The sequence below is a fragment of the Protopterus annectens genome, chromosome 8.part0 (assembly GCF_019279795.1).
Source record: "Protopterus annectens isolate FY-2018-M chromosome 8.part0, PAN1.0, whole genome shotgun sequence".
NCBI classification, from domain to species: domain Eukaryota; kingdom Metazoa; phylum Chordata; order Ceratodontiformes; family Protopteridae; genus Protopterus; species Protopterus annectens.
Window position 1 is genome coordinate 788,853,343 of NC_056741.1, and position 16,349 is coordinate 788,869,691.

At 44.4% G+C, this 16,349-nt stretch overlaps 1 protein-coding gene across 1 annotated transcript in view; it reads left to right on the top strand.

Annotated features, from left to right (window-relative positions):
* Positions 1–16,349, top strand: part of FAM102B (family with sequence similarity 102 member B) — a 478,587-nt gene that overhangs the window by 53,704 nt on the left and 408,534 nt on the right. The window contains exon 2 of the mRNA XM_044080258.1: positions 8,548–8,668. Coding sequence (XP_043936193.1) covers positions 8,548–8,668 — 121 coding nt within the window. The remainder of the gene's footprint in view (positions 1–8,547; positions 8,669–16,349) is intronic.

The following is a 16,349-nucleotide window of genomic DNA, read 5'->3' on the forward strand; positions in this document are numbered from 1 at the left end:
CCAATGGACATAAAAGTGCAGGGTCTTTGGAACAAGAAAGGCAGACCAAAATGCATAAACATAGGCGATGCTAGGACTTATAAATGCTCTCACGTCTCTGAATTATCTTTGGCCCCCGGGACCTCTTCAACTACAGACAACACCCCAGTGATGCGGTATATAAACAAGCAAGGAGGAATCAGAGCTTAGCTTCTCTGCAGATTGTCTATGTTAGCATGGAATATAACTTTGCAGCAGAGTCTCTGTCTTTGAGCTTGTTGCATTCTGTCTAGTAAAACTGTGTGCCAGACCAGCTGAGCAGGACCAAGACAGACCCTCATGAATGGAAACCGAGTCGGGGAGCCTTGCAAATTTAGATCCATCTGTAGGGAATACGTCAAATAGATATTTTTGCCCCCTCTCTAATCAGTCAACTGGCCAAAATCTGTACCAGAACTCGATGCATGAAGGCCTGGAAGACAGTTGCCTTTTCTTCTTGGACATGAATGCTGCTATATGCATTTCTACCATTTCCACTGATTTTCCAGGGCACTTTTAAAGACTCGGAAGGACTCTCCAAAGATCACTGTGGTGACTCCTTTCTGGGACAACAATAGTTCTCCCTTCTTTTGGAATTGAATAGAGACAATTACCACAAGCTTCCTCAAAGACTGGATGTACTCACACAAGCTCAGTGATGTTTGATGCACCTGACTCCAAATAAGTTGACTGCTTAGATGACAGGGTTTTAATACCTCCTAGGCACATATTTCCTGAGGACGTGCAGCAGGTAATGATGGAGGCAAGAAAGCCTGCTACTTGAAAATTGTATGTTAGCAGATGAAAAAGCTTTTTTTTTTTTTTTTTTTTTTTTTTTTAGTTAGTGGCAGCAAAAGCTTAACTCTGGTTTTACAAGATTTGTGTAAGTGTTTATATCCTATGGCCTGTCTTTACTCCTTTTTCAAGATTTGTTTGTCTGCCATTTCAGCAAGTCTGCCCATGGATCCCCCTCTTTCAGTGCATCTCATGTGAAAATGTTTTGAAAGGGGTTCTGCATAAGAAGCCTCCAAGAAAAACAGTGGCTCCTCCTTGGGTTTTTATTTTTGTGTTACAAAAGCTAACACTTGCTCCATTTGAACCATCTCATCTGCCTGACTCGAGGTTCTTAAAATGGAAAGCAGTTTTACTCCTTGCTCTGAATTCTCCAAGTAGAGTATCTTGAGTTGCAAGCTTTTGTGGTAGGTCAACCTTCTCATTTTTCACAAAGAGGGTTTCTTTGAGAACTAATCTTTCTGTTAGGTACCTGGGGTTACGTTAAGCCAGTCTGTCCATTTTCCTGTTTTCTTTCTAGAACCTAAAAATGAGGAAGAGAGGATACTTTGCACCTTGGACGTCCACAGGCAACTCCCTTACTACTTGGATAGAACTAAATCTTCCAGAGCTTCTGATCATTTATTCATTTTGTTGTGAAGATAAGAAGGAAGGACAACCTATGTCAAAAATGTCTGTCTTGGACTATTACCCTTGGTTATTCGCACCACAACAGAAATATTTCAGTCAGGGCCAAGACTCATTCTACCAGGGCCTTGGCTTCACCTGTGGCTTTTTGGAAAGGGTTGAATTCTAGAAGCATTCTAGAACCTGCAGCTTAGCTCTTTGTGCATACTTTTACAAAGCAATACAAACTGGATTCCTGCTTTTAAGTCTAGGACAGGCTTTGCTAGGACCATGCCCCAGTGGCTTCTGGACCCCTCATCCCTGCCCCTTTCAGTTTAAGCTATGGTTTACTTCTATGTCTAAGGCTACTGCCGCAGTCATCAATATGATGAACATAGTACAGTTGTGTAAGCAAACTTACCATAGCAGATTTTTGGATGACCGCTGCTGCAGTAACCGCTCCTTCCATCCCCCCCTATTTTTGTATGTTTTTGTTGCCAAAGTGAGGACTTTCTGTTTCTTAGAAATGGCCTTTTTTGGGCCCTATCCTCCCTTCCTCTCTCATTTGGCGTGAAGTGCTGACTGATGTTTTGGGTGTGTGGCTGGTACCCTTAAGCTTTGGAAGTTGGCTGGCTGTTGTTAGATCCTTAGCAGGATATAACCCATATTGCTTAGGTTACCGCAGCTGTGAACATTCTGAACATATGCTATTATGGTATGTTTACTTACAGAACTGTACTTTCTTTTCAAAATGAGTATCCTCCAGCAGGCAGAAGCAGTTTGCAGAGTAATGGGTTTTGAGACTTCCCTTCTTCCTGGCCATCCCAGCAGAATCCTTGAAGGGCCTCCCACTCTGAAAGTAGTCCTGGATTGCATGTCCCACCATTTGTGGTGAGCCATAGTGCAGGACCAGTAGATCTGGACTTTAACATCCAGAGGCTACAGAATACCTTTCCATATCCTGTGTAATCCACCATACTATCCATCACTTGATTTCTCATCCCATAATAGAAACCAGGCCAAAAGAGCTCATCAGCCCTCTATGACAGAGAGCCATCCAGCAGGTCCCATCAGAAAGGTTCCAGGTATTATACAAGATTCTTTTCAGTTTTGAAAAAAGCAAGATGTCAGACCCATCCCGGGGTTTAAGTGGTTTAAATCAATTCATTCCTAACACCTCATTCTGTGGTCTGTGTACAAACTGAAACTCTTCTTACCTGGGCTGGATACACTTTCTAGACCGCCCCCCAAGACTCTTACTTGAGCATCCAAAGTATCCAAGGAATTGAATCGGTTTCTGCACTTGTGGGTAAGAGCCAGTCATTCTTAGGTTTGAGCTCTACTGTTTGGTATCACCACAGCTACCATGGTGTTAACAAAATATATTCCCATGGTAGCAGCTTGCCAAAAGGGTTCATGGACTTCACTAGTTCCCCATCTAAGATGAATAGTTCCTGGCTGGAGCATCTGTTGAAAGCCCAGGGCTCTTTGCTGATATATTTCAGTCTTTAAGCATTAAAGTGAACAGTTCAAAGTTGCACTTTAAGCCCTTTCATATGGTGCAGCCAGTTCAAAGTTGCACTTTAAGCCCTTTCATATGGTGCAGCCTAGAGTTGGCCAACTGCAGAGCCAGTTTACTTCAAGAAAGAATTCTTCTTATTTATGGAACATTAAATGCAATCATATATAGGTTCATAGGTTCATACTAGGCTATCTGCCCGAGGGCATTTACAAGCCTAGCCCATAGTTTTGTGGCTTATGCCACCCCTTTAGTATGGGGAACTATACCCATTATTTTGCTGTGCCTCTGTCGAGCAGTGACACTGAGGTAATCCCTGGGGTATATCTACAATCTCCCATCCATTGGTCAAGATTTCTCTTGAACAAGGCCAGCGAGGTGCTCTGCCTCACATATACCGGGATTTTGTTCCACAGCATAGGGAGTCTTTGGGTGATGAATCTATCCCTCCAGCATGTCCTATTAATAGCCGTGTCGAGGTTTAAGTCTCCCGCCCTTGTGGCTCTGACTGATCTAGATTTTTTGAGGTGAAGCATATTCATCAAATCTGGGTTTGACATGGCCTTGTATGTCAGGCACAGGTCACCTCTGAGCAAGCGGTAAGCGACTGAATAGAGCTGAAGTTCTTTCAGTCGGGCAGCATAGGACAGATTTGAGACCCTTTATCCTTTTGGTGAGGAACTTTTGTGGCCTCTCCAGCTGCTGCAAGTGTCGGGTCAGATACATTCTGAATGGGGCATTGTACTCAATCATTGGTCTGATGAGTGATGAGTATAGGGAAACTATGACCTCCCTTGATCTAGATGTGAATCCCTTCATGATAAGGTGGGCAATGTAGAAGGTCTTCCTAACTACTTTAGCTACATGGGTGTCGAATGACAGGCTACTGTCAACCTGGGTCCCCAGGTCCCTGATAACTTCTTCTGTGCTCAGTGGATTGCCACCTATATGGTAGCTAGGGGTAACCTTGTTTTTCCCGAAGGGTATGACTATGCATTTTTTGGCATTTAACTTTAGGCCATGGCTCTGGCACCAGTTATCCATTTCTGTGAGACCCTTCTGAAGGATATCTGTGTCAGATGTGTTTTCGACTATGGCCCAGTTTGCAGTCATCTGCAAACTTTGTCAGCCATAACCCTCCTGTGTTTGCTTGTACTTCGGAAAAGTAGATGCCAAACAAGAGTGGGCCCAGGACTGAGCCCTGTGGGACACCACTTGTGATAGGCTTTGAGTCTGACATGGCGCCAGCAACTCTGACCCTGTGGGTTCTGTCACTGCCAGTTTGCAACCCATCTTGTGATGTATGGGTTAACATTTAAGCTGATGAGTTTTTCAATGATACCCGAGTGGGGTATTGTATCGAAGGCTTTCGCCAGATCGAGGTAGGCTGTATGGACTGCCTTTCCCTCATCAATGGCTTTGGTGACTGTTTCAAAAGTCAACCAAGTTTAAAAGGCATGATCTGCCTTTGACAAAGCCAAACTGGGTTGGATCCAAAGTCTGCAAATTCCCTATGTCTTTATTTATGAGATCCATTATGATCCTCTCCATGGCTTTGCAGATAAGGCTTGTCAAGCTAATGGGCCAGTAATTTCCAGGGTCGGTGGAGGCACCGCCTTTGTGAAGTGGGACCACCGTCGCAGTGCGTCACTCCCTGGGTATGTATCCAGAGGTGAGACTATGATTAAACAGCTGTCCTAGCTGTGGGTTTAATTCCTCATTGAGTTCGTGGAGCACACAGCCGGGGACACCATCAGGTCCCATGGATGCTGTGTTTTTTGCTTTGGAGAGAGCAGTTCTCACTTGGGCGTTAGAGATGTTTGGTGGGCTGCAATCATTTGGTATAGATATCTCTCCTTTTGGGGGGGGGGGGAGTTTGCACTGAACCTGTCAGCCAGTATGTTGGCAATGTCTGTAGGATCAGTAATCTTCACATCATTTTGAACTAGTTCTGAGCATATCTGGGAGTTTCCTCCCAGGTTTCTAACATAGCTAAAGAAGGCCTTATGACCATTCAGTACCATCCCTATTATGTCTCAAAGTGCTAGGACTGAAAACATCCACCATTTTCTTAGTTCCTTATACCAGGATCCACATGAGAGCTCTTCAGTGCACTGGGACAGTCTCCCCTTTTAGATCAGGTCTACAAGATCTCTCATACATGCACACGCAGGCACACGCAGACATGGACAGACACATGAGCACACGCATACAGATACATGCAGGCACACGCATGCAGGCACACAGGTGACATGCACACACGAACATGCAGGCTCTGGGCACTCTTTCACGTCTTCCCCCTCCCACCAGTGGGTATCACCATGGAAACCTTAGCCCTGAGGTGGGGAGACATTATTAGAGTAAGACAGTCCAAGGGGTATGGTCACAACAGGAGTTCAAAGTGCATATAAATGTGTTGGAGAGGATAGCTGTACTGCTTACTGTCCCCACCAGGTGTTCCAGCCTTTCATACCTGCGATATGGTCATGGTATGTGAAGCTAGCAGGGAGGAACTTGATCCTCTTCTATGTAAAAAGGTCGTGCGAGTACAGGAATGGGCTGTGATAATGACTGCAGTGAAGAAGCCTTGTTGCAATCTTTTTGCATCCCTGAGAAACTCCAAGTGCAGACACTTTTTTTCTTTTCTAGGGCACTAGCCTACCGACACTGTAGTCCACAATGTGCCCACAGGACTACTGCATGCCCTTCCTTCCTTCCCAGTGACCTCCAAGTTCATACAGAAAGCAGAGACAACCATTGAGAGGTCATCCTTTTAGCTCTCATTTGGCCTAAACAGGTTTGGTTCCTCTTGTGGCCTCATTTTCTTCAGAAGTTTATGTTTTTCTAAGACCCATCAGAACCCTGATTATTCACCTCTCCGGGAAGACGTGCTTGGGCCCCTCACTGATTCAGACAAGCCACTTGTTTTTCTCACTTTCAGGGATGGCCAGGGGTGCTGCTTGCTCTCTTGTCATTCAAAGCCATACTTCACCCAGCAACCTAATGTTCGGAAAGCATGCAAAGGAATGTGTAGTAGATTTGTAGTATGGATGTCTGCCAGGAGCTTAGATCCTTTTCCAACTTCTTGTCTTACTCTTTTGGATTACTTGTTTCATGTCTTAATTTTTCACTAGTGCAAGTGCATATTTTGGCTATATGCCTTTTCAACCAGTGCTTCCAAGACAACATTGGTTCTTCCTCTTATTGAATTGTCCAAGAGCAATTACCACAAACTGGACTTGCTCACAAAAGACGAGAGTTTGAAACACCCCAGTCTCAAACATCTTCAACTAATTGCCCAGATGATTTAGTTCGGATTTCTTTTATGTCTGTGTGGTCATGCAGCAGGTTTTATCCATCCACACCACTTTATCTCATTGTTGCACATGGGGATGGGGTGTCCCTTTAACAGCGACAATCATCTAGAGCCAAAGTTCACAACCTTGAGTGGCTAGCCCTGCTGTGGTTCTTCTAGCACATCATGCACACACACAAATATGGACACTTTTAGTGTGCGCTATCCACCTACTGCACATCTTTGGAGAATGGGAAGAAACTTGAGCATCCGTAGAAAACCCATGCAAACATAGGGTGGACATGCAGAAACTTACAGGAGGCACATCAGTCGAGAACTGAACCAGAAAGCCGCTTTCTGGTAAGGTGACAACACTATCTGCTGCTCCACTGTGCTGCCCAATGGAGACAAAAAAAAAAAAAGCTACTAGCCAATAACCAGGGTTTCATCTGGGATTGTGTATTACTAGTACTTACATATTTGCATGCATTGCTATTCTCTGGTCACTCTTATTCCTCTGTAAAGCTATATCTTATGGCTGTTTCAGCATGTCTGCCCATGAATCCTCCCCTTTTTTTATGCTTTTTGTGAAACAGTTTCTGAGGTGCGTTTTATGCCTGAAACCTCATTGTAAAGAGGTTGCTTCTTGGGATCTTAATTTTGTGCTTTGGGAAAGTTAACGGTGTCTCCATTTGAAACTAGTCATCAAGGAGAATTAAGGTTCATTACATAGAAAACTGATGGGCGGTGCAGTGGGGCAGTGGTTAAGTTTTCACCTCACAGCAAGAGGTCTCAGGTGGGGTGCCTTCTGTGAGGAGTCTGCATGTCCTCCCTGCATTCTCATGAGTTTCCTCTGGGTATTCCTGTTTTCTCCCACATTCAAAAGACATGTGTCTGGAGCATTTCTCCTCGAAGCTCCGCTGAAAATAGGCTCTGTCTTAGTCAGACTTTCTCAGTCAACAAATGTTAAATAAATAAATAAGTGTTCCTTTCATTCCTCTAGTACTTGCAAGAGGAATATCCTGAGTTGCAAACTGTCATGGCTTGCTTAGAGATAGGGTCATATTAAAAACAAATTTCTCATTCTTGCCCAAAGTTGTTATAGAGTTTGCTTTGAATCAAGCCATCAATCTTCCAGTGTTTATCCAGATCTTCATAACCAGGAAGAAAGGCTTCTACATACTCTGGACATGCACAGGCAGCTCATGCACGGTCTTGACAGAACCAAGTAAAAGCAGATCAGCTGTCTTGTTTCTTATTTTGGGACAAAGAGAGGACAACCTGTTATCAAAACAGACTATTTCCAAATGATTCCATCAGCTATTTGTTTTTGTTATCCCCACTGGTCCCATGCAGTATAAAGACATATTCTACAGTAGCCTTGTCATTGTCAATGGCATATTGGAAATGGGTGGACTTCAGAAGTATTCTGGACGTCATTACATGGTCCTGTTTGCATACTTTAACAAAGCATTACAAACTAGATTTTTTTGTTTCTAGATCCAAGGTAGACTTTGCTAAGACTGTTCTGCAGAGATTCTTGAATCCATGTCACTCCTCCTTCCATGTTGGAAAAGATTTGGTAATCAACCCATGTAGCCTAATGACTGCTGCAGAACTGGAAACGAGCATAGAATAGTTGTGTAAGTTGCACTTATTCCATAACAGCAGATGTTTGAATTCCTCACCACTGCAGTAGCTACACCCACCCACTCTCCCCTACTTCTGTATATATAGTTCGCTAAGTTTTTTTTTTTTTTTTTTTTTTTTTATTGTACATCTTTTAGAGGTTCTAGATGAGTATGCTCCTTTTCTTAATTTTTGGGCAATAAACTCCTGAAGAAAACTTAACCCCTGATGAAGGGCTCATTCTAGCTCAAAAGCTCAAGTAATTGCAAAACCTACATTGGTCCAGTAAAAGGTGTTACAACATGCGTGTGTTCCAGTGTCTTTTTTGTGAGCACAATCCAAATAGCCTAAAGGTTATTGCAGCAGTGAAGAATTTGAACATCTACTGTTATGGGTAAGTGGCAACTGTACTATTTCTTATTTGCATGGTGTAGCTGTAAACTGTTGTCTATACTTCTACATTTTTTTGACATTTTATCTTTAGTGGCTTTCCTGTAATTTCCTTTTGAACGTTTGTCTCAAACTTTAAAAATCAGTATTGAGCATACACTGATTTACTGTTTAAAAATGTGCAACACTGAGCTGGCAAATAAAAACGCTTGTGTAAATTTTAAGTTTTAACTAGCAATTTATTCATATAATAGGTGTAATTTCAGTGTTTGTGTTTTTGTTTTCCTTATACTTTCAGGGAAGTGGTGCAAGCAAACTCTGTTCATTGGAAGAAGAAGTTTGCATTCATGTGTAAAATGAGTGCCAGTGCCAGCACAGGTGTTCTGGATCCATGCATCTGTCGAGTGTCTGTAAGGAAGGTACAGAAACTGCATGACATAATTTTCTGTACATTGCTGTATTGACATAGCTCCAGCGGACCTCGTCTTAAGGAGATGGTTAAGGCATAAAATGCATCAAATGTTGCTTGAGCATTTTTTCTTGCACATACTTTTGATTTATTTTTTCTTTCTATAGCTTATTCTTTATATCCCTTTGTGATTTTATTTATTTATTTTTATTTTGAGGAATCTGAGTCTGTTTTGAGCTCTGCTGCTGAATTGTAAATATTGCCAGCATGGAATTACAAAGCAGATGCAACAAATGAAAGAATGACAGCAGTCTGAAGATATCTTGTTTATGTATTTTTTGAACATGCATTGTTCATCAATCTAGTTTGAGTAGGTTTATGGCTTTATTTCAGGAAACCTACCGACTAAGAGTAATTTAGCCAGAACGGAGGAGGGAATTCTCATACGTTGTTTATGTGCATAATGTGTGTGTGCGTGTGTGTGTGTGTGTGTGTGTGTGTGTGTGTGTGTGTGTGTGTGTGTGTGTGTGTGTGAGTGATTCTTTGACACTGATGTGTTTGAAGTATGGAAGAGCAATTTGCAGAAAGTATTTTAAGAGGGATGGCTGCTGCTGTCAAGAAGACAATTTTAACGGAGAAAGTTAGTAAGGATACCATTGCAATCTGGCGGCTGAAAAAAATTGAAGATATACATACAAAGGTGGAGATCTGGATAATGGAGAGACATCATTAATAGTTGCTCGACACTGGGTGCAAAGTAGTGTAACTTAAATTCTCCTTCTGCTCTCTGGTATTCTAACAAATACATTTCATATAAGTTGGTATGGAACCATGGAGTGTGTGCACTAGGCAGGGAGCGGGACAGAGGAGGAGTTAATGATACATGTTGGCCATGGATAGAGTAACTGAAAAGTGTGACTCGGACTAAGGATAGTGTGATGCATCTTCTGGGAAGGGTTTCAGATTGAGGGAAGTTGGTTGCTTTCACTGCAGTTTCAGAACAGGGACTTTTGATATTAGTTTTAAAATGCTGCAACTTTCTTGACGCTTTCGCTCTTTGACAAGAGATATGAAAGACCAACATTAACTGATCCCTTGCCATGTTGTTTGGCTGTTTTTCTCCCAGCCTTTGCAAAAAGAGTAACACTGGTGTGTAGGAATGGAACAATAGATTTAACTGATGTTATGACGTTGTCACAATGGCACTCTAAAATGAGGGAGTTTATTGTGTGGAGAAATGTGTTGAGATTAAATGTTAACTTTTTTAAACCATAGTTTGTGTATCTTTCCAGTAATTTTTGTATCGAAGGGGATGGAGTGATAGTATGCAAGTTTTTTCCCCCCTAAATATCAGCAGGTAAAAACTCACTACAGGTGTAGGATATACAGTGCAATTCTTTTAAGGACTGGGCAGGTGAAAATACCCTACAGGTGTAGGGGAATGATGTTGTCTGACTGCTGGGTTTGATAAAGTGAAACACTGTATTATGGGGAGATGAAACATGTTTGTAGGATGTCAGAACTGCTCCCAGTGCAGTTACTGAGAAAAAGAGTAATTGTTAGGAATGCATTAAAATGAATATAGAGACAGCAGATAATGGAAAAATAAAAATAAAAGGAGATTGTAATGATATGAGAATGGGATCAAAAAGAAGAGCTGGTAAAGCAGGTGAAACAAGAACTTGCTGACAAGGTACAGAAGGAATAAGTAAGGAGGAGAAAAATGAATGCACTCCATTAAAAAAAACATGCAGTTGGAGTCTGCAGTAAAGTTTCTGAATAAGAACAGGTTTTCAGGTATTACAGGGATGGTGTGACTTAAAGATAAGTTGCAAATGGTATCTGGAGTAATAAAACAAGAGAAAAAACAGGGAAAGGAAGAAGTCTGACAGGCTGTTATTAAACTTGCCTCTGTAATTGGAAGGGATGTGAAGAATCAAATGAAAATAATGCTTCTGGTAGTAGTAGGGATTTCTTGCCTCCCTCAGGAGGATTAAGACAATCGATTTTTAGGACTGCTCAGAAAGTAAAGCTGTCAAACACCCTTCCCCTGTCCCATAAGCTTCTGCCTGTGGCAGCACTCTTTGCTCAGTTAAGGAAAATTACTGCATTTAGCTTTTTTATTTTTTTATTTTTATGGATAAATTGTCAGCCTTAACCATTCCTGGTTGTTTTACCGACTTTGCATTCTCTATATTTATTCTTTAGGTTATGTATTCTATATCTAATTTTTTTTCCACTATTTTTTCGTAGAGAGAGAAAACCCTCACCACTCCCTATACTCTGTCCTTCACCAATGAGACCTTGGGATCCAGTGGTGTTGGAGCTGAGCATATCCTGCGGGATGCCTCTGTCGAAGCTGATAGTGTGATTATCTTTGACTCTGACAGTGTTCTTTACCTTATCTGCTTGACTTCAACAGCCAAGTGGTCGACACTAGTGCATGGGGGTCGGGATCGACTCTGAGGCTATTGTATCCATTCCTTCCTGTTGGTGCATTTGCTTTGAACAGCTTGGCTCCAGTGTCTGCTTTGGAACAGAGTCAGAGTCTTGAGGGGTCCTTTTTTTGGCTCCTTGGATCCCAAAGGGCCCCTTTCAAGAACTCTTTCAACTTCGACCTTCACAGCTTTTGAAGAAGCTCTGTCTAGATGCAGAGAGGAGGGCTATCTCATGCTTGTTGCCATCCCAATCCCTGCTGATATCTGTGGTTCTTTGTTCAATTTGTCTTGCACGTCAGGGAAAGCCAGCTTCTTTAGATCTCAGTAAGGCTAACAAGTGAAGTTCCCCATCTGCTTTAGAGTCCTCCCCGGAAACCCTCTTTTGGGATACTGATTTTGAGGAAGGGGTGTATTGCCCAAGGTCCACCTTGGAAGATAGCTTCTTCGGAGACCTCCTAAATTTATTATGACAATGGGGGAATTGTCCAACAATGCCCCTTTCCTGGAAGAATTAATATTTCTTGAGGTCGTCAGACCTGCCCATCTAGTTCCTGGGTGATCCCTTTGGCTGACTAGCTTATTGATCTAGTTTCAAAGAGGAATTCTAAGAGCCAGACTTGGTGGAGCTCATACCATGAAAATCCGACCAAGATAATGGTTTCCCTATAAGACAGACCTTGCTGGAGCAAGGGGACTGCAATAGATGCAACTTTTGTGGAGGAGAGCTTTTCTGTTCATCACCTAGCAGGGAGTCTCTAGGGCTTTAGACAGATTCAGAAAGTGGACTTGTGCTTCAGCAGCATTTACATTACATGCATTTGTGCTGCATTCAATCCCAGGGCCCTGGTCAACCGTCATAACAAGCTCCTTCTTAAAGGTCTGGTTCTGGGGAGCCCCTTGGTGAAGGAATCCTCCTCCAAGCCGGGACCCTCTGGACATGAGAGGAAACCTTCTTCTTCCTCTAGGGAAGTTTCCTCTAAGAGAGCTAGGCTGTTGGATCTCAAATTCCAGGACCCAACTCCAGCCTTAGCGCTTTTGGAGACGAGGGTCTTTGATCCAGAAACTTCTTGAGAGTCAACTCCTGGATCCAGGGCTTCTACTCCCAGCCCTTCGGATCCAAGGGTTTCAGGTTCGACTCCCAGAACCAAGGTCTCTGGATCAAGGCCCTTGGATCTGAGTCAAACTAGACCGGCCACGGATCTAACCCTTCTGTGTCTGAGATTGGAGAACTGTTTCCTCGGATCAGTTACGGTCAGATCCGAGGTCTGTGTCTGGTCCCATTCTAATTGAGGATTTTCCTTCAGATCCTGCGGGGGGGGGGATCATTTATTTTCTCCCCTATGTAGGGACCATTCTCTGGACCAGCAAAGAAGACTGGGGTCCTGACATGGGTCTCCAGCTAGGTCCTCAGCTTCCTCCTGATCCTCCAGGAGCATCCTCCCCTCCAATATGGACAGGATGATACGGGCCTTCTTGAGGTCTCAAATTGAACTGGGGTTATTGGCTTCCCCAGCCCAAAAGATTGGGGAACCTTCTCTCACTCCCTGATGTTCTTCTCCTTGTCAGACTCCCCAGGGTTTGGACTTGGGGGAGCCAGCACCTAGTATTGAGGTGATGGGGGCTACTGGGACCTCTCTTGTCCCTACCCCATCAGAGTCTATGGCCAGTTCTCTTCCCCTTTCCCCGGGACAGGCTGGGCCACCAGTCTGGGTTGTTGCCCTGGAGTCTGTGGGGGCTGGTTTGAGTCCGGGCCTTTTAGATTGTACTCTGCCCCTTGGTGCTTTGGTGCTTGATGGCTCTCGACTGGCACAGTCTGGAGGGTTGGGGGTTCTGGCGGGGTCTACTTCCTTCTCCATTGTGATCTTATCAGTGGAGGAAGGGGACGGGCATCATCCAGATCCTCTGTGTTCTGGGTAGTGGAAAGATTCCTCTCTACTTCCAGACTGGCCTCCCCGGCTCACCATGCTCCATCCCTGTCCTAGAATTTAGGCGGACCCGCTCATCCTGCTCCAGGTCAGCCTGTCCAATCTAGCCTCCGGGGGGGGGAGTTCCCCCATAGGGGTGCCACCTCTTCAGAGTCTTCCCCTGAGCCTCCCACAGAGGAAGCGCCTTGGAAGAGAACATGTAAGAAGAGACGTGGATACCCCGATGGGAGTCTTTCATGGAGGGCATGGATGTCAATGAAGGGGACAGGTCCCCAAGGTCACCACCTGATGATGTCTCCTTTGGAGACCTACCAGAGATTCTTAAGGCCAAGGGCGGTTGGTCTACCCAGCCCCTGTCCTGTGAGGAAACAGTATTTCTGGAGGCTTTTGGTACGGTCCCATCTACCTCTTGGGTGTCCCCCCTACTGACCTATTGATCAACCTTATCTCAGGCAGGGCCTGGAAGGAACCCAACACAATGGAGCCAGTACCCAAAAGATCAGGTAAGTTTTTAAGCCCACCGTTGGACAAGGCCTTTTGGTCCAAGGCAGTTCCAGTTGATGCAGTTGTGGTGGCTGCCACCACCAAGAAAGAGCTGACAGAGCAGAGTTCCTATGTCCCTCCTCGCAGCTGTGAGTCGGGAGCGTTGGACAGATTTGGAAAGCGGGTGTTCACATTGGCTTCTTTCAGCCTGCAAGCACTGAATTATCTAACTCATTTTACCTGTCTCCAGAGGGATTTGATAAAGGAGCTCACCACTTCCTTCTGAGTTCATGCCTGTGGAGGACTTTGACTTTAAGGCCATCTCTCCCAAGCTGGCCAGTCTTACGTCTATAGCTAATTTGTCCATGAGATTATTATCCAATGCTGCAGAGAATTCTTCACAGGTGGCAGGTACAGGCATTGCCATCAGGCATCATGCCTGGCTGCGTTTATGCGGGTTTGCAGAGGCGTTTAAAGCATCATTCACCAATGCCCTATTCAATGGTTCCACTCTTTGGACCAAGCGTTAAGGAAACTTTGACCTGCAGCGAGCAAGAGGGGAAGACACTGTCTGCCATAGGGATCAAATTCTGTACCCACCCAAAGGTCTTTTTCCAAGACCCAAAAGGGGCACAGGAAAATGTGGTTCTACAAGTCGCAGTCTTCCTTTCAGGAAGCTCAAGAGGATTCCTTTCCAGGGGACAGGAAAGAGGTTTCAGTGGTCACTGCCATAGAGGAAGAGGAGGCCCACAAAACCAGGGTTCCAGGGAGGGCTTCTTTGAGAAACCATTCCAGCATCCCTGAGGCATTGCCCGACTGTCCCATCTTGGGAGGCAGTCGGAGGTCAGTTGGCTTTACACCCTTTAGCCTGGACAAACATCACAAACAATCAGTGAGTGCTAAGAATCATATCCAGGGGCTACTTCATTCCCTTTTCAGACCCCCCACCAAGAAGCAGAACTCTCACTGACTGGGTGGCACGTCTGGGAGAGTTAGCCCGCCTAGAGGTCACCAGCCTCATCCAAAAAAGAGCCATACGAAAGGTCCCCACAAGACAGAGAGGGTCTGGAACTTAATCCTGCTTCTTTATGGTACCCAAGAAAATGAGGGACCTGCATCTCATTCTGGACCTCAGTCAATTAAACCTCTCAGTCAAGAAGTCAAAGTTTTGGATGGTCCCTGTACAGTCCATTGTGCCTCTTCTGCACAAGAACGACTGGATGTGCCCGGTGGCTCTCCAGGACACATACTGTATTATCAAAGTAGACAGACAGTCCAGGAGATTTCTCTGCTTTCCCTTAGGGGCTTATCACTTCCAAATCAGAGCCCTGCTCTTTGGACTCGCCACAGCCCCCCTGGGAGTTCACCAAATGCATGGCAGTGGTGGCAGCTCATCTCAGGCTGCAGGGATTCCAATGTTTTCCTACCTTGACAACTGGCTCCTTACAGCACCGCAAAGCATCAGCTGGTGGAGAACACACACTTTTTCTTTTTCATCTCTTTGATCAGTTGGGGATAACAGTGAATCTGGCCAAATTTTCCTTGGCCCCATCTCAACATCTGGAATTCATAGGCATGCAGATGGATACTACCTTGGAGATTTAAGCTCTTCCTCTCCGACATGTGCTTCTTATCCAATCTCATGTTCAGACTCTTCTGGAGCAAACTCGTTCTCCAATGTCACTCATTCTCAGGGCTCTAGGTTCAATAGCAGCAGCCATTTATCTGGTCCCTCTGGCCAGGTACTACAGTGGACCCTGGTGGTTCAGTGATCTGCCCTTTCTCCTCCCTTGTCTGTCTCTATTCATCTCACTCTGATTTGTCGGAGACATCTATCATGGTGGATGCATTCCTCGGACCTCCTAGTGGGCAGGTTGTTTTCTCCCCTGGTTCCGATGGCCACTGTGACCACGGATGCTTTCCTCCTAGGGTGGGCACTTACAGGGGAAGACCATCCAAGCGACGTTGTCCTGTTCAGAAATCAAGCTGCACATAAATGTCCTAGAGATGAGAGCAGTCCTTCTCTTGTTGCAAGCATTTCAGGATTTCCTTTCTCTGGGGACAATAGCAGTTCTCACAGACAACATGGCTGTTGTGTGGTACATAAACAAGCAAGGGGGCACATGTTCTTATCCGCTTTGTCGCGAGGCTATGAGGGTTTGGGAATGGGCAATGTCCTCTGGGTGCTTTCTCCTTGCACCACACATTCCCAGAGCATCCAGCATGCTGGCAGACAAGCTGAAGAGGGGTATTCTGACCCCTCACGTGTGGTGCCTGAATCCTTCAGTGGCAAAGCAGATCTGTCGATGAGGACAACCGAGCTTTTATTTATTTTTATTTATTTGACATTTGTTAACTGGATTAGTCTGGCTGGGCAGGGTGCCCTTTTTCAGCAGAGACCTGAGGAGAAAAGCTCTAGGTTACATAAAATTTAGCTATACAGTGAAAAAAATAAAGTAAGACTTGTAGCAAAAGAATGTTTTGTCATTATGCATAGCAGAAATTGAATAGGAAAGATAAGTACATCAGGTAATATTTGTAGCTTGCAAATAGAGATACCAGGAATAAATCGTACATCAGAAATTTGTATTATACAGTGTAGTAACAGTAAAAAAAAACAAAATAGAAACCTGAGAAGGTAAAGCATTAGTAGAAGTGAAGGAGCATGGAGGCCCGCTTAAGAATTCAGTCATTGTTTAGCTGAAGGACGGACTGGGAGACAGGAAGTGTAGAAGAGATGAGAGAACAGAAGAGAAATTACTGGGGACAGTAAATAGGTTGAGGTAATAAGATGAGATGGTAAAGACGCACTAAAGGAAAGGGAGATTAGTTAAGGAGGTGAAAG